General features: G+C 44.4%; 2 protein-coding genes and 1 long non-coding RNA gene across 11 annotated transcripts in view; 2 read left to right on the top strand and 1 right to left on the bottom strand.

Moving 5' to 3' along the window:
- Positions 1-23,900, bottom strand: part of IQCE (IQ motif containing E) — an 84,833-nt gene that overhangs the window by 6,805 nt on the left and 54,128 nt on the right. For 2 of the 8 annotated variants that reach the window (XM_054249027.2, XM_078358539.1), the window contains one exon: positions 242-444. The exons of the other annotated variants lie outside the window; for them this stretch is intronic. In XM_054249027.2, coding sequence (XP_054105002.2) covers positions 383-444 — 62 coding nt within the window. In that variant the 3' untranslated portion in view covers positions 242-382. Of the gene's footprint in view, positions 1-241; positions 445-23,900 lie in introns of those variants that run through there. 8 annotated transcript variants of the gene reach the window in all.
- The window catches only part of HAVCR2 (hepatitis A virus cellular receptor 2), a 64,687-nt gene that overhangs the window by 25,855 nt on the left and 14,932 nt on the right, over positions 1-23,900 (top strand). For both annotated transcript variants that reach the window (XR_013530577.1, XR_013530582.1), the window contains one exon: positions 13,175-13,274. The gene's annotated coding sequence lies outside the window, so the exon portion shown is untranslated. The remainder of the gene's footprint in view (positions 1-13,174; positions 13,275-23,900) is intronic.
- Positions 15,587-19,577, top strand: LOC128930380 (uncharacterized). The gene is made up of 3 exons (XR_008478349.2): positions 15,587-15,680; positions 15,877-15,934; positions 19,477-19,577. It is a non-coding gene; the product is annotated as an uncharacterized LOC128930380 (long non-coding RNA).

Genomic DNA, 23,900 nt, shown 5'->3' with positions numbered 1-23,900 from the left:
ATCGTTCTACTATAAGGACACATGCACACGAATGTTCATTGCAGCACTGTTTACAATAGCAAAGACCTGGAACCAACCCAAATGCCCATCGATGATAGACTGGACTGGGAAAATGTGGCACATATGGCACACTGTGGAATATTATGCAGCCATCAAAAACAATGAGTTCATGTCCTTTGTAGGGACATGGATGAACCTGGAAACCATCATTCTCAGCAAACTGACACAAGAACAGAAAATCAAACACCGCATGTTCTTGCTCATAGGCGGGTGTTGAACAATGAGAACACATGAACACAGGGAGGGGAGCACCACACACTGGGGTCTGTTGGGGGGAAATAGGGGAGGGACAGATATAGATGAAGGGGAGGAAGGCAGCACATCACACTGCCACGTGTGTACCTATGCAACAATCCTGCATGTTCTTCATATGTACCCCAAAACCTAAAATGCAATAAAAAAAAAAGAATTAGGTGATTTTATCATTAAGCTTTTTTGCTAATTCAACAAATACTTACTAAGTGTTTACTGTGTGCCAGATACTTTCTTTGGTGCCGGGATCACAGAAGGGGACCAAATAGACACATCCCTGGCTCCATGGAACTCCTAGTTGATCTGACAGGAAGGAGGATTCATGTCCTTTTGTTTATTCAGTGAAAAAAAAATGTGTGTGTGTGTGTACTTTTTTTTTTTTTTTGAGACAGAGTCTCACTCTATTGCTCAGGCTGGAGTGCAGTGGCACAATCTTGGCTCACTGCAACCTCTGCCTCCTGGGTTTAAGCACTTCTCCTGCCTAGATACTCACTGGAGTAGCTGGAATTACAGGCGTGCACCACCATGCCGGGCTAATTTTTGCATTTTAATAGAGACAGGGTTTCACCATGTTGGTCAGGCTGGTCTTGAACTCCTGGCCTCAAGCGATCTGCCCTCCTTGGCCTCCGAAGTGCTATGATTACAGACGTGAGCCACCATGCCCAGCCCATTCAGTGAATATTTATTGACACCTACCTCGTGCCAAACACTATTCTAGTCTCCAGAAATATAGCAATGAATGAAGCAGTCAAAATCCTTGCTGTCATGGAGCTTACATTACTTATCAGAGGAGAATCCTATGTAGTTAAGTTCAAAGGAGGAGGGGGAAAGGGATAATAATAGTTTACACAACTGATGAATCTTTTTGCCTTAAAAATATGGAAGAATATGCCCAAATGAATATGGTTACTGATGGAGACAAAGGGTGAAGAAAGACTCACTTTTTCCTTTCTCATGTTTCTGCTATAGTTTATTTTCTCCATTTTGTTTTTTAATAAAAAGTAGATTCAAGAATTATAGCGTGTTTTTCTGTCTCCCCTCCTCATCAAAGAAATAAATGAAGACAAGGTCAAGGTCAAGACTGAGGGCAGTAGTAGAGCATGGCAGCAAGCCGGGACTGGAGCCCTGGCTTTCAAGGTGAAATCTGACTCTACACCAAGTATTTGGAATGGGAAAGATGGATACAGAAAAACAAAAAAGGCAGGGGAATTACTACAAAGGGCCCAGGAGATGGCAAGTGGTAACTCAGGGACTTAAAAACAGTGCAGTAAGATTAAATGTGTGGTTTGCTTTTAGAAATGCCTTAGGATTTTTCTTCCAGAGCTGCCCACAGAACTCCCACAGGTTCTGAAAAAGGGGAGGGTCCCTGATCTTTTTAGACTGAAAAAAGTAAGGACTATTGTGTTTTATCTGCTCATCACTTCTAGATTTAAAATTCCCAAGGCAGAAATTCCAAACAGTTCAGTTGCTCACTAATTGATTCAGACAACATTAAGTCAATTTACATAAATGAAAGTTGTTTTTTTTTCCCTTTTTTTAATGTTATAAGAGAGTGTATATATGGAAATTCCTTATTGAATTTTTATTATTAATTTTTTTCATTCTTCAGTCATGTGGATAAATTTTTAAACAGGTATAATTTATATACAATAAAATGCTCTCTCTTTTTTTTTTCCTTTGAGACAGAGTTTCCTTCTGTCTCCCAGGCTAAAACGCAGTGGCACCATCTTACTCACTGCAACCTCTGCCTCCCAGGCTTAAGCTAATCTCATGCCTCAGGTATGAGATTAGCTCCCAAGTACCTGGGATTACAGGCATGCACCATCACGCCCAGCTAATTTTTGTATTTAGTATAGACAGGATTTTGCCGTGTTGGCCAGGTTAGTCTCAAACTCCTGGCCTCAAGTGATCTGGCCACCTTGGCCTCCCAAAGTGCTGGGATTACAGGCATGAGCTGCCATGGCTGGCCAAAATGCTCTCATTTGAAGCAGATAATTTAAACTCAACAAATATACACCTATGTAAATACCACCCCAAGCAAGATATAAAGCATTTCCACCATCTCAAAATATATTTTGAAGTTCAGAGGGTCCTCCTGTCTACTCCCAATGCTAGTTTATTGATTTTAAAAATTAAACTGAACACAAATTAATTTTGTCTCCAGATTTCTATTGAAAAACTCTGGATGCTTCTAGAGATAAGTAGAGATGCCCTAGAGCAGTCATTTTTAAGATTTTCTATCACAACTTTCTGGAACTCAGTTGGAAAGTGGGGCAAAGGAGAGAGGCGGCTAACCAGTTGTCTAGGAGGTTCTTAAGCTTGAGGAGGGCTTGGATTTTGCTTGGTTTTCACTGGGAAACCTGTGCAAGAGAGCACTATCAATAGAAATGTCAATTTTAAGCTTCTGTTAGGTTGGTGCAAAAGTTATTGTGATTTTCTCCATGACTTTTGATGGCAAAAAAAAAAGTAAAATAACTTTTGCATCAATCTGCTAGAGCCTCTGTATCTTCTTCTTTTTTTTTTTTTTTAATTTTAGGTTTTGGGTACATGTCAAGAACATGCGAGATTGTTGCATAGGTACACACATGGCAGTGTGATTTGCTGCCTTCCTCCCCATCACCTATATCTGGCATTTCTCCCCATGCTATCTCTCCTCAACTCCCCACCCCTGCTGTCCCTCCCCTATTTCCCCCTGACAGACCCCAGTGGGTGATGCTCCCCTGTGTCCATGTGTTCTCATTGTTCAACACCCGCCTATGAGTGAGAACATGCAGTGTTTGATTTTCTGTTCTTGTGTCAGTTTGCTGAGAATGATCTCAGGTGTGGTGGCTCAAGCCTAAAATCTCATCACTTTGGGAGGCCAAGGTGGATGAATCACTTGAGGTCAGGAGTTCCAGGCCAGCCTATCCAACATAACAAAACCCCATTTCTACTAAAATACAAAAATTAGTCGGGCGTGGTGGTGTCAGCCTGTAATCCCAGCTACCCAGGAGGCTGAGGTAGGAGAATCACCTGAACCTGGGAGGTGGAGGTTGCAGTGAGCTGAAATCATGCCACCATACTCCAGCCTGGGTGGCGGAGCAAGACTCCATCTCAAAAAAACAAAGAAACAACAATTTGCTTCATGATAAGCTGATAAATCTTTGTAATTTCTATATTTTGTATTTGTACTTTTTCATTCATTTTAAATCTGGTTCATGCAAAACAAATATTTTGCACTCCAATGTGGTGTTTATCTTCTTTTGTTGGCTCTGGTATGTCCAAATGTCTATATAACTGTATCTAATTTGTTTCTAATTTCATTATCCACGGTTTTACTTGCCATGACTCCTCAACTGCACACTGAATTTAGTTTTTGTTCAGAAAACACTTAAATAAAAAGTAATAACTATGTAAATATAGGAAAGGTTATCGCACGCATTTTTCTTCTGATAATAGAGGTTTCTTGATATTTCTTTATCCCAAAGTTTAACTCTAAGTCTTAGCAAAAGTCTTTTGACCTTGGTATTAACTAAATCTGAGGGTTGAAAAAAGGAGCCGGCCAGGAGTGGTGGCTCATGCCTGTAATCCCAACACTTTGGGAAGCTGAGGTGGGTGTATCACCTCAGGTCGAGAGTTCAAGACCTGCCTGACCAACATGGTGAAACCCCATCTCTACTAAAAATACAAAAATTGGCTGGGCATAGTGGCACATGCCTATAATCCCAGCTACTCCAGAGGCTGCGGAGGCAGGAGAATTGCTTGAACTCAAGGGGTGGGGAAGGGTAGAGGTTTCGGTGAGCCAAGATCACATCTTTGGACTTCAGCCTGGGTAACAAGAGCAACAACTCCGTTTCAAAAAAGAAAAAAAAAAAGAAGAAGAAGAAAGGAGCCAACCCTGAGGGGGCTCTGAAATCTGCCTGCTGCCCAGGCCTTAGTGAAGTTCCCTGCATTTCTCATTGTTCTTCCCACCAACCTTGTACTCCAACAAAATTCCCATTACATAAGCAGCAGTTAAGCAGCTCCTAATCACCGTTAGAGAAAATAATTATCAGAATTGACAGAATTTCAGAAAATAATTATCAGAATTGACAAAGCAAGAAATATGACATTAGTTACTATATAGCTGCCTTATTTCTTTCTCTTTTTTTCTAAAAAAAATAGAGACGGGGTTTCACCATGTTGGCCAGGATGGTCTCAATCTCTTGACCTCGTGATCTGCCCACCTTGGCCTCCCAAAGTGTTGGGATTACAGGCGTGAGCCACTGAGCCCAGCCACCTGCCTTATTTCAAACAATTTGTTTGAAATTATTTCAAATAAATGTGTTTACAAGGTATACTCCAGGGTGAGACAGCCAAATAGTCAGTTGCCTTATAGTAGTACATTGGGACCCTATGTAAGGATCTCTATTTAAGCAGAAGACAACTTATCAGACTGGTGATTTCCCTTATTGATGCTTTTTAACTTTTTATTTTGAAACAATTCAAGATTCACAGCAAAATTGCAATCGTAGTACAGAGAGTTTCTGTAGTCACCATTTCTCCTAGAAGCAGGTGAAATTAATTTTAAAAATATATTTTATTTAACTCCATTTATCTAAACTATTATCATTTCAACATGGAATAAAGATAAAGATAATTAATGAGGGCTGGGTGTGGTGGTGCACACCTGTGATCCCAGCGCTTTGGGAACCTGAGGAGGGCAGATCGCCTGAGTCCAGGAGTTCGAGACCAGCCTGGGCAACATGGCAAAACCCCATCTCTACAAAAATACAAAAATTATCTTGGTATGGTGATGTGCACCTGTAGTTTCAGCTACTTGAGAGGCTGAGAGGTAGGAGGATTGCTTGAGCCTGGGAGGTCAGGGCTGCAGTGACCCAAGATCACACCACTGTACTCCAGCGTTGGTGACAGAGGAAGACTCTGTCTCAAAAAAGAAAATGGGGGAGAGATTCTAGGACATCCTAAAAGAAAAAAAAAGAAAGAAAGAAAATGGGGGAGAGAGTTTGTGTTCTTTCACTGTAAGTTTTCAGAATTCGGTAAAAATTCAGAGTGTACTTTATATTTAAAGCACATCTCAGTTCTGACTAGCTGCATTTTAAGTTCTCAATAGCTACATGTTGCTAGTGGCTACAGTTTTAGACAACACAGTTCTACACCATTCTCTTATTTTTTTTTTTTCTTTTTTTTTTAGAGACAAGTTTTCTCCATGTTGGTCAGGCTGGTCTTGAACTCCTGACCTCAGGTGATCCACCCACCTCAGCCTCCCAAAGTGCTGGGATTACAGGCGCGAGCCACCATGCCCAGCCAACAATTCTCTGTTCTCACTCTTTCTCACTCTCCTTTATTTATTTTTATTTTATTTTTATTGAGATGGAGTCTCTCTCTGTCACCCAGGCTGGAGTGCAATGGCACGATCTGAGCTCACTGCAATCTCTGCCTCCCAGATTCAAGTGATTCTCTTGTCTCAGCCTCCCAAGTAGCTGGCATTACAGTTGCCCGCCACCATGCCTGGCTAATTTTTGTATTTTTAGCAGTGACAGCATTTCACCATGTTGGCCAGGCTGGTCTCTAACTGCTGACCTCAAGTGATCCTCCCACATTGGCTTCTTAAAGTGCTGAATTTACAGGCATGAGCCACTGCACCTGGCCCTATTTTTTAACAATAAGAGATGGGGGTCTCACTATGTTTCTTAGGATGGCCTCAAACTCCTGGGCCCTCCTGCCTCAGCCTCCTAAATGCTGAGATTGCATAGTAACTTTTGGATGGAAGTAAAAAACAAAATCAAAACCAAAACCTTCAAAAATAACAAAGTGCCAAATTACAGGCATGAGTCACAGTGGGCCACTGTGCGGTCTCTCTCTCTCTCTCTCACACACACACACACACACACACACACATACACAAACAGATAGAGGTTATAACTCACTTTTTTTTTCACTATTTGCAGAAGACTATTAGTCCATGTCAGAATATTTGGGAGAATACCTTTTATTTAGATCGCTATATAGTATTGAGTAGAATAAACATGTACTAGTAAATCATTTCACTATTGACAGATATTTATTTTCTTTCTCCATTTCAAATAAGGCTGCAAAGAACATCCTTTATACAAAAAACTTTTGTGCATTTGTGTATTTTCTTTTTTTGTATTTGAGACGGAGACTTGCTCTGTCACCCAGGCTGGACTGCAGTAGTGTGATCTTGGCTCAGTGCAACTTCCGCCTCTTGCTTTCAAGCAGTTCTATGCCTCAGCCTCCCCAGTAGCTGGAACTACACACACCAGCCACCATGCCCAGCTAGTTTTTGTATTTTTAGTAGAGATGGTCTTGAACTCCTGACCTTGTGATCCACCCACCTCAGCCTCCCAAAATGCTGGGATTACAGGCCTGAGCCACCGCACCCAGTCACATTTGTGTATTTTCCAGGTATGGAGTTCTAGATATAGAATTGCTTTGTCAAAGGGTATGATCCTGATGGAAGTATTATGACTATAAAACAACAATATATATTTTAAACCTGGCCGGGCGCGGTGGCGCACGCCTATAATCCCAGCACTTTGGGAGGCTGAGGTGGGTGGATCATGAGGTCAAGAGATCAAGACCATCCTGGTCAAAAAGGTGAAACACCATCTCTACTAAAAATACAAAAATTAGCTGGGCATGGTGGCGCGTGCCTGTAGTCCCAGCTACTCGGGAGGCTGAGGCAGGAGAATTGCTTGAACCCAGGAGGCAGAGGTTGCGGTAAGCTGAGATCGCACCATTACACTCCAGCCCGGGTAACGAGAGCAAAACTCCGTTTTAAAAAAATAAATTAATTAAATTAAATTTAAAAAATAAAACAACAATATATATTTTAAACCAAGATGCCAGCAAGTGTATAGCTAAATACATACCATCTGTTTCGAGTCAATCATTTTAGAAAACCATATTTGTATTCCAGCATGTTCCTTCACTAAAAATAATTTGGTTTTACTTTTTGAAATTTGACTTAAGGGCCGGGCGCGGTGGCTCACGCCTATAATCCCAGCACTTTATAGGCTTTGGGAGGCTGATGCGGGTGGATCATGGGGTCAAGAGATTGAGACCATCCTGGTCAACATGGTGAAACCCCGTCTCTACTAAAAATACAAAAATTAGCTGGGCATGGTGGTGCACACCTGTAGTCCCAGCTACTTGGGAGGCTGAGGCAGGAGAATTGCTTGAACCCAGGAGGCGGAGGTTGCCGTGAGCCGAGATCGTGCCATTGCATTCCAGCCTGGGTAACAAGAGCAAAACTCCATCTCAAAAAAAAAAAAAAGAAATCTGACTTAAAAACCAGTTTAAGCTAAAAAATCTAGGTCAAGTAACTTTCATGAAGCTTGCTCTTTTGTAATCAGAATTATTTTTAATTTTTGAGACATGGGCTCTCACTCTGTCACTCATGCTGGAGTGCAGTGGCTTGATTATGGCATTGCAACCTCTGCCTTCTGGGCTCAAGCAATCCTCCAGCCTCAGCCTCCTAAGTAGTTGAGACTACAGGTGCTTGCCACTGCAGCCCACTAATTTTTGTCTTTTTTGTAAAGACAGGGTTTTGCCATGTTGGCTGGGCTCGTCTTAAACTCCTAAACTCAAGTGATCCACCCTCCTTGGCTTCCCAAAGTGCTGGTTTACAGGCTGAGCTTCTGGGGCCCAACCTGTAATCAGAGTTATTTTTATCATTCATTCATCTGTTTATTCCTTTCCTCCCTTCTCTCTTTCCTTCCTTCCTTCCATCCATGTGTCCATGCATCCACCCAAGAAATGGCTTCCTAATGGTAGCCACCCAGTCCACTTTTGTTCTCCTGGTAGTTCATTCCCCTCACACGGTAGCCTAGGTATATTCTCTTTCCTTTCCTTCCCTCCCTCCCTCCTTCCCTCCCTTTCTTCCTTCCTTCCTCCCTTCCTCTCTCCCTTCCTTCCTTTTTTTTGAGATGGAGTCTCTCTCTGTTGCCCAGGCTGGAGGGTAGTGGCACAATCTCAGCTCACTGGAACCTCTGCCTCCCAGGTTTAAGCAATTCTCCTGCCTCAGCCTCCTGAGTAGCTGGGATTACAGGCATGCACCTCCACGCTCAGCTAGTTTTTCTATTTTTAGTAGAGATGGGTTTTCATTATGTTGAGCAGGCTGGTCTCGAACTCCTGACCTTGTGATCCACCCACCTCAGCCTCCCAAAGTGCTGGGATTACAGACATGAGCCACCATACCTGGCCTTATTTTTCTTTCTTAAATCATCAACTGGATTCAATTACTCTTATTGAAAACCTTTCAATAGCTTGCATTGAAATTTTGCTGACCTTATTCTCTGTGTTTCAGCCACACTGATGTTTCTATTTCTAGAACAGCCCAACTTCTTCCTGATTCCAGCCCCTTTTCGATGCCCATTTCCTCTCTTCGGAATACTTCTCTCAGACTGTAGAAAGCTTCCTCTTTCTCATCTTTTGGTTTCCAGTTTAAATTTCTTTTTTTAAATTTTAGCTTTTAATTATACTTATTTATTTTTGAGACTGAGTCTTGCTCTGTCACCCAGGCTGGAGTGTAGTGGTGCGATCTCAGCTCACTGCAATCTCTGCCTCTTGGGTTCAAGCGATTCTCTGCCTCAGCCTCCCGAGTAGCTGGGACTACAGGCTCCTACCACCACACTGTGCTAATTTTGTTGTATTTTTAATAGAGAGAGGGTTTCACCATGTTGCCCAGGCTGGTCTCAAACTCCTTGCCTCAAGTGATCTGCCTGCCTCAGCCTCCCAGAGTGCTGGGATTATAGGCATGAGCCACCGCACACAGCTTAAATCTCATCTAAGAGCGTTCCCCCAACCACCCTATCCATGTAACGATCTTCCCATCTCTAATTCAGTTTATTTGCTGCATAGTTTGTTCCAATCTGAAATTCTCTTGCTTGCATTTTTCTATGTGTGTGATCTGTCTACCCCAACCCTCAACTAGAAAGTAAACTCTATGATTCATGTCTTATCCCAGGGGCCTAGTACAATGCTTGGCTTACAGTGGGCATGAAGTAAGTATTTGTAGACTGACTGGATGAACAAACATATACCTGCTGTATTGCAAACACAAGCTGTGACACAGGCGCCACAAAAAGGTTTATGTTTTTTTCTTCAAGGAAGTCAGAATACAGCAAGGCAGCCTGATATTCAAGCAGAGAGTTAGAATAAAAGGCACTAAGCATACAGCAGACCCACGCACTAGATTCTGAATGATACAGAAAAGGGCTTTTTTTGTGATGTTGTTAAATAAAAATTTCTGAAAACACAAACCCTTAGCTTTAGTATTCGCTTAACTCTGTAAAGCTTGAAATGAGTCTGTCTCATAGAATAAGGTTGCCTGGCACATAGCAAGTGCTCCGTAAATATAAATGGGCGAATGCACAAAGTGACACCGGTGATGTCGATTGTAACAGCAGTCCCTCAAATAAATATACAGAGTTGACTCTTGAACAACATGGGGGCTAGGGGCACTGATCCCCCGTGCAGTTGAAAATAAGCATATAAACTTTTCTCTCTCAATTTTTTTTTTTTTTAAGACAGTCTCATTCTGTTGCTCAGGCTGAAGTGCAATGGCATGATCACTGCTTACTGGAGACTTGGCTTCCCCAGGCTCAAGCAATTTTCCCACCTCAGCCTCTTTGGAATCTGGAACTATAGGTTTGTGCCACCATGCCTGCCTAATTTTTGTATTTTTTGTAGAGAAGGGGTTTTGGTATTTTGCCAAGGCTGGTCTCAAACACCTAGGCTCAAGTGATCCTCCTGCCTTGGCCTCCCAAAGTGCTGGGTCTATAGGCATGAACCACCTTGTTCGGACTGTATAACTCTCCAAAAAATTTGCCAATAACCTACTGTTGGCAGGAAGCCTTACTGATAATGTAAACAGTCTATACATCATATAATATATATGGTTGTGTATATTATATATATTATATGCTATATTCTTAAAGTAAGCTAGAGAAAAGGAAATGGAACTAAGAAATCCTATGGAAGACAAAATATATTTACCACTCATCATCTTTACATTGAGTAAGCTCATTGTGAAGGAGGAGGAGGAGGAGGAGGAGGAAGAGGGGTTGGTCTTGCTGTCCCAGGGGTGGTAGAGGTGGCAGAAGTAGAGATGGAAGGTGAGGCAGAAAAGGCAGGCACACTCAGTATAACTTTTATTGAAAATAATCTGCAAATAAGTGGACCTTTGCAGTTCAAAGCCATGTTTTTCAAGGGTCAACTATAGTGACCTGATGTATTTTCTACTTTGTAGAAGAACATGTGCTTTGTGGTGTAGTGCTTTTATGTTTATGAAAGCATTATTTTGGCCAGGTGCAGTGGCTCATGCCTGTAATCTCAGTACTTTGGGAGGCCAAAGTGGGCAGATCACCTGAGGTCAGGAGTTTGAAACCAGCCTGACAAACACGGAGAAACCCTGTCTCTACTAAAAATACAAAAATTAGCTGGGTGTGGTGGTGCATGCCTGTAATCCCAGCTACTCGGGAGGCTGAGGCAGGAGAATCGCTTGAACCTGCAAGGTGGAGGTGGGCCGAGATCGTGCCATTGCACTCCAGCCTGGGCAACGAGAGTGAGACTCTGTCTCAAAAAAAAAACCAAACAAACAAAAGCATTATTTTATCATCTTCCGTCTTTCTAGATGCTTGCTGATCTCCAAGTTTAGCTTTTGGCAGCTTAAGTTGCTGTCTTTTCTCTGTCTTTCCTGGTCAAAGAAAAGGATTATTGTAATTAGGCTATGAAAAATGAAGTATATTATGTAAATGTAAAAGAACTTGCACTTATGACTGGGTGTGGTAGCTCACACCTGTAATTCCAGCACTTTGGGACGCCAAGGCAGGAGGATTGCCTGAGCCCAGGAGTTCCAGAACAGCTTGGGCAACATAGTGGGACCTTGTCTCTACAAAATATAAAAAAAAGTTAGCAGGGTGTGGTGGCTGGTGGCATGTTCCTGTAGTTCCAGCTACTCAGGAGACTGAGGTGGGAGAATTGCTTGAGCCCAGGAGGTTGAGACTATAGTGAGCCGTGCTTGTGACAACTGCACCCCAGCCTGGAGAACAGAGTAATACCCTGTGCCCCCCACCACCAAAATAAAGGACTTTACTTTTGCAAGAATGTACAGTTTTGGGATTGTGATTTGCATTTTGTTGTTGTTAAAACACTTTGCATGCATTATATTTACAACATATTGGCATATTCTTGTCAAACAGTCAAATGATACATAAATATCTAGCCTCAAACTGAAAGTCCCTCTTGTCTCAGCCTGCTTCCCTACCAGAGAGGATACTCTGACCTGACTAGTTTAGTAGGTTCTTCCCCGTAACTTTTCCATATAGGCACATGTGCATACATACCAACATATGCTGTCATTTCGTTGCAATGTTTTTGCTAAACTGGATTCCCATAAAATAGGTGGTGGTTGTTGTGTGTGTGTTTTAAATTGTGTTTTCCTCTCACCTCAGCCTCCCAAGTAGCTGGGACTACAGGCACATGCCACCATACCCCGCTAACTTTTATTTTTCATAGATGCAAAGGCTCACATGCCCAGGTTGGTCTCGAACCCCTGGACTCGTGATCTTCCCACCTCAGCCTCCTAAAGTGCTGAGATTATAGGCGTGAGCCACCATGTTGTTTTTTTGATCTAATATTTCTTGTTTGTTTTTGTATTTTTTTGAGACAGGGTCTCCCTCTGTCATCCAGGCTGGAGTACAGTGGTGCAATCACGGTTCACTGCAGTCTTGACCTCTTAGGCTCAAGCGATCTTCCTGCCTCAGCCTCTCCAGTATCTGGGACTACAGACACATGCCACCATGCCTGGCCTAATATAATATTTCCTGGAAATATTTCACATTTCTTTTCTTTTTATTTTTAAACAGAGTCTCACTCTGTCACCAAGGCTGTAGTGCAGTGACGCAGTCTTGGCTCATTGCAGCCTCTGCCTCCCAGGTTCAAACAATTATTGTGCCTCAGCCTCCATAGTAACTAAGATTACAGGCATGTGTCACGACGCCTGGCTATTTTTTTTTTTTTTTTCTATTTTTTAGTAGAGTCTAAAATACTAAACTACTGGCTGGGCGCAATGACTCACACCTGTAATTCCAGCACTTTGGAAGGCTGAGGTAGGAGAATCACCTGATGTTAGGAGTTAGAGACCAGCCTGGGCAACATGGTGAAACCCCGTCTCTACTAAAAAGACAAAAATTAGCCAGACTTAGTGGCACCTGTAATCCCAGCTACTCGGGAGGCTGAGGCAGAGAACTGCTTGAACCCAGGAGGCAGAGGTTGCAGTGAGCCAAGATTGGGCCACTGCACTCCAGCCTGGGCAACAGAGAGACTCCAGCTCAAATAAAATAAAAATTTTCAAGCCTGGAGTCTGACCTAACATCCAGATCTTGGCTGAATCTTTAAAAATAGCCCAGCAGAGGCCGTGGCTCCTGCCGGTAATCCCAGCACTTTGGGAAGTTAAGGTGGGTGGATAACCGGAGTTCAGGAGTTAGAGACCAGCCTGGCCAACATTGTGAAAACCTGACTCTACTAAAAATACGACAATTAGCCAGGCCTGGTAGCAAGTGCCTGTAGTCCCAGCTACTCGAGAGGCTGAGGTCAGAGAATTGCTTGAACCTGGGAGGTGGAGGTTGCAATGAGACGAGATTGCATCACTGCACTCCTATCTGGGCGACAGAGCAAGACTCCGTCTGAAAAAAAAAAAAAAAAAAAAAAAGCCCAGCAGAGAACAAGTACTATTCCAGCTCACTAATAATCTCCCTGTAATCTGTTTAAATTTGTAAGTGGATCAAATCTACCAAAAAGATCGGCCTACTGGAGAAATGTAATGCAAATGTGCTTCCCATTATTCTTATGTAAGGGCGTGGCAAAGAGATAAAGAATGGAATTCTGGGAGAAAGTTGTCTTTATCTACAAAGATCTTTGGAAGAGAAGCTGGGAAACAGCCTCCTAACTGACTGGTAAGTGCAGTCCTCTGGAAACTTATGACAAAGAGAAAACCAGAATATAGCTGTTTGGACTTTTGTAGTTTTATATGAGATATAAGGACAATAATGATTGAGCCAAAAAATTTAGGGGAAATTTACATAAAACAGTTTTTTGAATTGCCTGAGAAATTGACTTTCATTTAAATGAAATCATGGATTTCCATAGTGGCCTTATTTACTTTACCTGGGCGAGTTTAGTGTGAGAAATAGGAGGAAGAAATAAAACTGCAGAAAATTGTGTGGTACCTTTGTGTTGAGCTGTATTTATTCAGGCTGGCTTGAAACTGACTTTCGTTCAGTTCAACACATACTTTTGCTGAGCTTCTCCTTATCTGTAAAATGGGTATTACATACTAATGTGGAAATGTGTTGAGGGCATAACTCTGTTAGTAGTTTTATGACTTGTAAAGTAAAAATATTTGTAGCTGGGAGTGGTGGCTCATGCCTGTAATCTCAACGCTTTGGGAAGCCAAGGCAGGGGGATCGCTTCAGCCCAGGAATCCGAGACCAGCCTAGGCAACATAGTGAGAGCCCATCTGCAAAACAATAGACAACATTAGCCGAGTGTGGTGGCACATACTTGCAGTCCTAGTTATGGGGAAGCTGAGGCAGGAGGATGGACTGAGCTTGGGAGGCAGAGGATAAAGTGAGCCAAAAAACTTGTCTCAAAAAACATTATTAAAAAAAACCCTCATATAAAGATAATGTTCAGTAAATCAAAAGCCTAGTGTTGGCTGCTGACTTTTGTGACTGTCCGACCTATCCTCTACAGGAAGACAGAGCTCGTTCAGAAAAAAACCGGACTGCAGGTTAGAAGAAAGTCTTAAGTTCAGGCTTTATTGAGAGGAAAGAGCCTCCGAGCAGGCCAGCAGGGAAGAAGAAGAAAATGGCCGCGCGCTCAGAGGAGCCGGGTTCTTTTATAGGTGGCTGAAGGGCTGAGGGAGTGGGGAAGCCGAGAGAGCCGAGGTGGCGGGCAACGGTTGGTCAGTTTAAACTGCTGGGCGGGGAAGCTGGGCAGTGGGAAACTGGGAGGCGGGAAGCCGGGAGGCAGGAAGTTGGGAGAACTGATGAGGCGGGTGGTGATTGGTCAGCCGGTTGCCGGGTGGGAGGTGGCTGTGGCTGGGAGGGAAGGCCAGGACGGTATGTAGAGTGAAAGATAAGGGAGTCCCTTTGTGGGGGAGGGAAAGAGAGCTTTCACGATAGGGGCAGAGTTTTCCAAACAGTGACAGTCTTGCTCTGTCACACAGGCTGGAGTGCAGTGGCTTGATCATAGCTCACTGTAACCTTAAACTCCTGGGCTCAAGAGATCCTCCCACCCCAGCCTTCTGAGTAGCTAGAACTACAGGTGTGCATCACCATGCCCGGCTAATTTTTAAAACATTTTTGTAGAGATATGGTTTCACTACGTTGCCCAAGCTGGTCTTAAACTTCTGGACTCAAGTGATCACCTGCCTTGGCCTCCTAAGGGCCTCGACCTCGGCATGAGCCACAACCTCCGCTTCCTGGGTTCAGCTGATTCTCCTGCCTCAGCCTTCTGAGTAGCTGGGACTACAGGAGCTTGCCACCATATTTGGCTAATTTTTGTATTTTTAGTAGAGACAGGGTTTCACCATGTTGGCCAGGCTAGTCTGGAACTCCTGATTTCAAGTGATCTGTCTGCCTCACCCTCCAAAAGTGCTGGGATTAGAGGTGTGAGCCACCACGCCTGGCTGTTTTGTTTGTTTTGAGAAAGTGTCTTACTCAACAGGTGCGGCAACTCACACCTGTAATTCCAGAACTTTGGGAGTCCTAGGCAGGTGGATCACCTGAGGTAGGGAGATTCATCCTGGCTAACACGGTGAAACCCTGTGTCTGCTAAAAATACAAAAGATTAGCTGGGCTTGGTGGCACCTGCCTGTTATCCCAGCTACTTAGGAGGCTGAGGCAGGAGAATCGCTTGAACCCAGAAGGTGAAGATTGCAGTGAGCCGAGATGGTACCATTGCACTCCAGACTGGGCAACAGAAGCAAAACTTCGTCTCAAAAAAAGAAAGGTTCTTGCTCTGTTGCCCGGGCTGGAATGCAGTGGTGCAATCATAACTCCCTGCAGCCTTGACCCAGGCTCAATTGGTCCTCCAGCCTCAGCCTTCCAAATAGTTGGGACCACACACTTGTGCAACCACTCACTGCTAATTTTTTTTTTTTAAAGACAGAGTTTCACCATGTTGGTCAGGCTGGTCTTGAACTCCCGACCTCAGGTGATCTGCCCACCTCGGCCTCCAAAGTGCTTGGATTACAGGCGTGAGCCGCCACACCCGGCCTCACCGCTAATTAAAAAAATTTTTTTTTTTTGTAGAGATGGGGACTAACTCCGCCCAGGCTGGGCTGCTGATTTTTCAAGGTTTGTAGTAGTCTCATGTGTTTGAAATTATCGAGCTTGCAAAGATTAATGAGTATAAGCGATTCGGTTTGTTTGGACTTTGCCTTGAGGGCAACTGGCAAGCCATTAAATACCTCTAAAGTGGGAGGGATGTTTAGAGAAATACCTGGGAATACTGAAGTTTTCTGCTGATGTGGGTCTTATTCGTCCCTCATAGCCTACAGCTGCAGGTAGCTGCAGAGCGTCAACCTCGTGACTTCCACTTCCAGTGATACGTGAGTGCTGTTAGATGGTGGAACATTTGTCCCTACTTCAAATTTGAGGAATTTTAGAGAGCTTTGCTAAAGCTCTCTAAAATTCCTCAAACCTCTTCCCCATCCTTACTGCTAACTTTCAACTGTTTCCTATTTCACTGAGGAAGCAATCAACCCGGAGCTTCCCCAGACATGTGCTCGCTTAGCGTGTGCACCAGTAAGATATCCCTGGTTGCGAATTGGAATCTTCTAATTGGGCAATGGATCACACTTCTCTGTTGACCTGTTGCCCCAGCAAATTTTCCCTTCCTTCCTCTTGATAGTCTCCATATCATACAAACATGCTGTTATTTTTACCACTTAAACACCCAGGATTTTCTCCTCCCATTTTTACAAAAGTTTTTTTTTTTTTTTTTTTTTTTTGAGACAAGGACTCACTCTGTCACCCAGGCTGGAGTGTAGTAGCGCTACCATATCTCACTGCAGCCTCAAACTCTTGGGTTCAAGTGATTCCTCCACCTTCCAAATGGCTGGGACTACAGGCATTCATGCCCAAATAATTTTTTTAAATGCAAACTCCTTGAAAGTATTTCCTGTTTTCAATTATCTTTTAATTTTCTTACGTGTGAACTTTTTTTTTTAAGAGATGGAGTCTTGCTACATTGCCCAGGCTGGAGTGCAGTGGCTATTCATAGGCGTGATCCCACTAATGATCAGCACGGGCGTTTTGACCTGCTCTGTTTCTGACCTGGGCCAGTTCACCCCTCCTTAGGCAACCTGGTGGTCCCCGATCTGGGGAGGTCACCGTATTGATGCTGAACTTAGTGCAGACACCCAGCATAACGCACTACAGCCCAGAACTCCTGGGTTCAAGCAACCCTCCCAACCTCAGCCTCCCAAGTAGCTGGGACTATAGGCACGGGCCACAGCGCCCAGCCCCTGTAAACTTTTACTGCAGTATAAAATACTGATGAACTCCAGCTTGCTCTGTCTATGACAAATCTCATGCCTTCCCTGTGCAGCATTTGACTCATGATTGCTGCCTGTTCTTCGATGCGTTTGCTTCACTTGGCTTCTAGGACTCTTTTGCTTTTCTCTACTTCCTTGGGCTTCTTCCATTTCTATGTTGGTGCCTCTTCCAATTGAACCTTAAATAATTTTTTAAATTAATTAATATTTTTTTTTTGAGATGGAGTCTTGTTCTGTCGCCCAAGCTGGAGTGCAGTGGCGCAATTTCGGCTCACTGCAACCTTTGCCTCCCAGTTTCAAGCAATTCTCCTGCCTCAGCCTCCGGAGTAGCTGGGACTACAGGCACACACCACCACACCCAGCTAATTTTTGTATTTTTAGTAGAGATGGGGTTTCACCATGTTGGCCAAGCTGGCCTGAATTTCCTGACCTCAAGTGATCAGCCCACCTTGGCCTCCCAAAGTGCTAAGATTGCAGGTGTGAGCCACCATGCCCGGCCTTAAAATTTATTTTTATGTAGAGATGGTGTTTCTCCATGTTGGCCAGGCTGGCCTGGAATTCCTGACCTTAAGTGACGAGCCTGCCCTGGCCTTCCAAAGTGTTGGGATTACAGGTATGATTCAACATGGCTGGTCTTTAACCTTTTATTGCTGGAAGGTCCTAGGACCTAGTCCTCAGCATCAGACATTCCTTTGAATCTCATCCTTTGAATTCCTAAGCCATTTCTAAGCAAATAACTCGTAACTATGTATCTTAACCCAGATCTCTCTCCTGAACTCCAGTGGTCTCCACTTGGGTCTAAGACATGTCAAACTCAACATACTTAAAACCCAGAATATTTCCTCCAAAATCTGTGGTCATGCAGCTTTCTTCTTTTTTCTTTTTTTTGAGAGGGAGTCTTGCTTCGTTGCCCAGTCTGGAGTGTGGTGGCACGATCTCAACTCACTGCAACCTCTGCCTCCTGGGTTCAAGTAATTCTCCTGCCTCAGCCTCCTGAGTAGCTGGGCTTATAGGCACCAACCACCATGCCCAGCTAAGTTTTTGTATTTTTAGTAGAGATGGGGTTTTGCCATGTTGGCCAGGTTGGTCTTGAACTTCTGACCTCAGGTGAGAGGGTCTTGGCCTCCCTAAGTGTTAGGATTACAGCTGTGAGCCACTGCACCCAGCCTTTGCAGCTTTCTTTGTCTCAATTGGTTGGCACCTCCAGCTCTTCCAGTAGCTCAGGCTGAAATCCTTTGAGTCAGATCTAGGCCCTTTCTCCTCATATCCTATGGGAAATCCTATTTGCTCTAACTTCTCCACCTCCTTGGCTCAAGCCATCCTCCTGCCTTAGCCTCCTGAGTAGCTGGGACCACTACTACAAATTGCATGCCACCACGCCTGGCTAATATATTTTGTAATAGAGACAGGGTCTGGTTATGCTGCCCAGGCTGGTCTGAGCCCCTGGGCTCAAGCAATCCTCCTGCCTCGGCCTCTTGAAGTCCTGGGATTACAGCTGTGAGCCATTTCTATCTGGCTCCTCTAGCTTGAGTGAGGAAAGTTCATTGACGACTTCCACAGCTAACCCATCTCTTCTGGAACCTTGCCAGAGTCTCCTGAAAGGTCTCCCTGCTTCTCAGTCTAGCAGCCACAGCGGTCCTTCTCAAAGGAAGTTATGTCCCATTACCCTATAGCCCTTCAGTGGTGCTTCTTTTCACTTAGGGTGAAAGCCTATGTCCTCAAAAAATGGCTCCTAAGCACCATGTGTCTGTCCTCTGCCCTCACTCCTCTGTGCTCCCTGTCCCTCACTCTGTTCCAGTCATGCTGGCCTCCTGCTCTGTGAACACACCAGGCACCCTCCTGCCTTAAAGGCCGTTGCCCTTCCTGTCTCCCTGGAAAGCTTTTCCTGTCTTGGCTAACTCCTTTGTTCTTTGTCTTAGCTCAAATAATCACCTTCTTGGTAAAAGTAGTAGACACTATTCAAATCTGATCACCTGATTTAAAATTGCAACTCAGCACCTCCTCAACCCTTCCCAGCCACCTTCACCCTGCTGTGTATCCTTTTGCCCTTTTTTTGCATTAGCATTCATCATCTTGTAATATGCTGATAAATTACATTTTTGTGATGTTTTAGAAATCTGTATATTTATCTTTCAGTTAAATTTAAGTTATGTGAGGCCAGGCACAGTGCCTCACGCCTATAATCCCAGCACTTTGGGAGGCCAAGGTGGGCATTTGAGATTAGGAGTTTGTGAGCAGCCTGACCAACATGGTGAAACCCTGTCTTTACTAAAACTACAAAAATTAGCTGGATATGGTGACAGGCGGCCATAATCCCAGCTACCTGGGAGGCTGAGGCAGGAGAATCACTTGAACCCAGAAGATGGAGGTTGCAATGAGCCAAAATCTTGCCATTGCACTCCAGCCTGGGCAACAAGCTCAAAACTCCCATCCCCCCAAAAAAAGTAAGTTACATGAGGCCAGGGGTCTTTGGCTCATTAGTACTTTCCAAATGAATAGATCATTTCTAACATATTGCAGATCATCAACAAATAATTGTTAAATGAGTGCACTTTCGGTATTTTAAAATATTTTCTTTTTTTTTTTTGAGACAGTCTCACTTTGTCACCCAGGCTGGAGTGCAGCAGTGTGATCTCAGCTCACTACAACTTCTACTTCCCACGTTCAAGTGATTCTCTTGCCTCAGCCTCCCTAGTAGGTGGACTTGTAAGCATGTGCCACCACGCCCAGCTAATTTTTGTAGTTTTAGTAGAGATAGGGTTTTGCCATGTTGGCTGGGCTGGTCTTGAACTCCTGACCTCAAGTGATTCTCCTGCCTCAGCCTCCCAAAGTGCTGGGATTACAAGAGTGAGCCACCATGCCTGGCCTTTTATATATTTTCTATGAGAAACATAGGTACTTGTAACTTTTATAATATTTATAAAAGATATAAAAAACAAACATCATACTTGTTATGAAATCAGAGGAGTAAGTGAAGGAAAATAACTAGCTTAGGGCAGTGGAAAGGGCAGGAAGAGAGGTGGAAGGTAGGAAGACAGCTTTGGAGAGAATGGCGGCAGTCTGGGTTATAGAGGCCTAATATAAAGTGATGGGGATGAGGGAGAGATTGACAGGTACGATGACATGGAGTTGGTGAGTTCTACTTGTGGAGGTGGCCTTGCTGTGGTGACAGCATGGGGAATATGAGCAGCTGAACTGTTGTGCAGGAGGCTGGAACTGGAGATAAGATGTGTGCTGAGATAGCACAGGGAAGTAAGTGGGGGTTGCAGGAAAGAACAATGAATACTTTTATTATTTATCTATTTATTTATTTGAGACAGGGTCTCACTCTGTCTCCCAGGCTGGAGGACAGTGGTGCGATCTCGGTTCGCTATAACCTCTGCCTCTTGGGTTCAAGTGATTCTCCTGCCTCAGCCTCCTGAGTAGCTGGGATTAAGGGTGTGAGCCACTGTGCCCTCCCCAGGTTCTGAATCATTTCAATTCACTGCTGTTAATTTCGCTTTACACCAATGCAGCTCTCTAGTGAGTGACTGGAAATTCAGTTTTAGTGCCCAAGTATTGTCACCTCCAGCCCCACCCGAAGGATACCCCACAACTGGGATGCATCCTTCAGGTTGTCATGAAGTTGACCCTAAGGAGTATGATTCATGGAGGTTGTAGAGCTCATAAAGAAAAGAGTCAAATGTGGATATTATCTGGGAGTCTTTGGGACACAGGCATCTCTCATGGGAGACAGTCTCGTGTCAGAAGGTTCAATCCTATGGGACTGCACAGTTATGCAGCATCTCAGAGCCACGGCTCCACGTCCCTGTCTTGGCTCTCTCTGGCCCATCATTTCCTCCACTTGAAACACTTTCCACCCATTCTTCTCAAATGTCACTTTTTTTTAGAAATTCTTCCCACCCCCACACCCTGTCATCAAAATGAATGGTCTTTCCCTATGGGTTTGTGTTTCCATTTGTTTATCTATTCAATGAATCTTTTTTTTTTTTTTGGAGACAGAGTCTTGCTCTGTCGCCAGGCACTAGACTGGAGTGTAGTGGCGTGATCTCAGCTCACTGCAACCTCCACCTCCCAGGTTCAAGCAATTCTCCTGCCTCAGCCTCCCGAGTAGCTGGGACTATAGGCGCATGCCACCACACCCAGCTAATTTTGTATTTTCAGTCGAGACAGGGTTTCACCATGTTAGCCAGGATGGTCTTGATCTCTTGACCTTGTGATCCACCCACCTTGGCCTCCCAAAGTGCTGGGATTACAGGCATGAGTCACCGCGCCCAGCCTCAATTAATACTTTTTTTTTTTTTTTGGGGACTAAATCTCACTCTGTGGCTGAGGCTGGAGTGCAGTGGAGTGATCTCTGCTGACCGCAACCTCCGCCTCTTGGGTTCAGGCATTTCTCCTGCCTCAGCCTCCCAAGTAGCTGGGATTACTTGGGAGTCACCATGGCTGGCTAATTTCCGTGTTTTTAGTAGAGACAGGGTTTCACCATGTTGCCCTGGCTGGTCTGGAACTCCTAACCTCCAGTGATCCTCCCACCTCAGCCTCCTTACAGGTGTGAGCCACTGTGCCTGGCCTCAATTAATACTTAAATTGCCTTTAAGGAGTTTATGGTCTGGAGTTGGGTGCTATGCAACACAGTCACTATGTGTGGTAATTTAAATTTTATTTTTATTATTATTTTTTGAGATGGAATTTTGCTCTTGTTGCCCAGCCTGGAGTACAATGGTGCAATCTCGGCTCACTACAACCTCCAACTACCGGGTTCAAGCCATTCTCTTGCCTCAGCCTCTCAAGTAGCTGGGATTACAGGCATGCACCACCACACCAGGTTAATTTTGTATTTTTAGTAGAGATGGGGTTTCTCCATGTTGGTCAGGCTGCTCTTGAACTCCTAACCTCAGGTGATCCACCTGCCTCAGCCTCCCAAAGTGCTGGGATTCCAGGCATGAGCCACTGCACCTGGCCTAAATTTTATTTATTTATTTGGAAGCTCTGTAATCCAAGGCTTGAGTGCAGCTGTGCCATCTCTACTCCCTGAAGACTCTGTCTTTTGGGCTCAAGCAATCCAAAATTTTAATTAAAATTAAATAAAAAATTTTAGGCCATGCATGGAGGCTCACACCTGTAATCCCAGCCCTTTAGGAGGTTAAGGTGGGATCGTTTGAGGCCAGGAGTTTGAGCCCAGCCTAGACAACATGGTGAAACCTTGTCTTCACTAAAATACAAAAATCAGCCAGGCGTGGTGGTGCACATCTGTAGTCCCAGCTACTCAGGAGGCTGGGGTAAGAGAATCACTTTAACCCAGGAGATGGAGGTTGCAGTGAGCCAAGGGTGTGCCACTGTACCCCATCTTGGGTGACAGAGTGACACTCTGTCTCAGAACAAAACAAGACAAAGAAATTGCCTTAGGTGCACCTGCCACATTTAAAGTGCTCAACAGTCATATGTGGCTAGTGGCTACTGTAGTGAACAGCACTCACACAGAATAACTCCGTTACCAAAATGCTATTGGACAGCACTCTACAGGAGAGAATAGAGACAGACACCACCTGTGTTACACACACACATAAAATGGATTAAGGGAAATAAGGTAATAATAGCGAGAGGGACTGCTTGGCTACTTTAGATTGAGGGGCCAGTGAAAAGTTCAGGCAGGTAACATTTAAGCGGGGATAAAAATGAAAAGGAGAAAAGTGAAAATAGTGGGATGAGGGAAGCTAGACGGAGAACACAGCCAGGAAAAAGGCCGTTGGGTTGAGGCAGATTGCAAAGAAAGCTCTCATGGCTGGGGCTGAGTGAGCAGTGGAGAGTGTGGTGGAAGAAATCTGTGGGGTAGGTCAGAGCCAGATCACTAGGGCTTCAATAATTTGAGTAAAGATTTAGGATTTTTTTTTTTTTCTGAGAGAGGTATGAGAGGGTTATAAGTGGGGAATGATGTGGTCTGATTATATATTTACCTCGTTCCGATTTCATTAGTTACTTACCCATGTCCTGCCCGATTGCACAATTCTGGATTTTTCACATCCTTAGTATATTGAGCCATGTCCCATTAGCTCAATGTATTAGTACAAGTGGTAGAAGTAGATTATGCCAAATTAAAAAAAATCTTTTTCTTTTCCCTTAAGAAACAGGGTCTTGCTCCATCACCCAGGCTAGCATGCAGTGGCATGATCATAGCCTCCAACTTCTGGGGTCAAGCAATCCTCCTGCCTCAGCCTCCTGAGTAGCTGGGACTACAGGCATGTACCACCAGGCCTGGCTAATTTTTTTGGTTTTTGCAGAGAGTGAGTCTTGCTATGTTTTTCCCAGGCTGGTATCAAACTCCTGACCTCAGGTGATCCGCTCGCCTCGGCCTCCCAGTGTTGGGATTACAGGCATAAGCCACTGCGCCCAGCAAGAAATGAATTTTTATTTTTATTTTTTTGAGATGAAGTTTTACTCTTGCTTCCCAGGCTGGAGTGCAGTGGCGTGATCTCTGCTCACTGCAACCTCTGCCTCCCAGGTTCAAGGGATTCTTGTGCCTCAGCATCTCAAGGAGCTGGGATTATAGGCAACTGCTACCACGCCCAGCTAATTTTTGTATTTTTAGTAGAGATAGGGTTTTGCCATGTTGGCCAGGCTGGTCTTGAACTCCTGGCCTCAGGTGATCCACCTGCCTCGGCCTCCCAAACTGCTGGGGTTACAGGTGCGAGCCAGTGCGCCTGGCCAAGAAATGCATTTTTAAACGCTGCCATGCAAAACACTTACAGGCCAAATTTCATCTGGGTCACCAGTTAGTAGCATCAGATATCATGACAGAGTACAGAGGCTGCAGGAGTCCGGGGTTCTCACTCCTCGGTAGCCTGCGACCCACAGCCACAGTATGCCAAGACTATCCACTTTCCCACGAAGCCTGTCATAAGCTGCAAGAGAGAGAGCACCACTGCCTCCTTGGAAGTTGCTCAATTCTTAGACCAGAAGAGGAGTGAATGAAGTACTAGGCAAGCTTACTCATGTTTGTATGGTTTAATGATCAAGA

The sequence above is a fragment of the Callithrix jacchus genome, chromosome 2 (assembly GCF_049354715.1).
Source record: "Callithrix jacchus isolate 240 chromosome 2, calJac240_pri, whole genome shotgun sequence".
NCBI lineage: Eukaryota > Metazoa > Chordata > Mammalia > Primates > Cebidae > Callithrix > Callithrix jacchus.
This window is presented reverse-complemented; position numbering and strand designations above follow the sequence as displayed.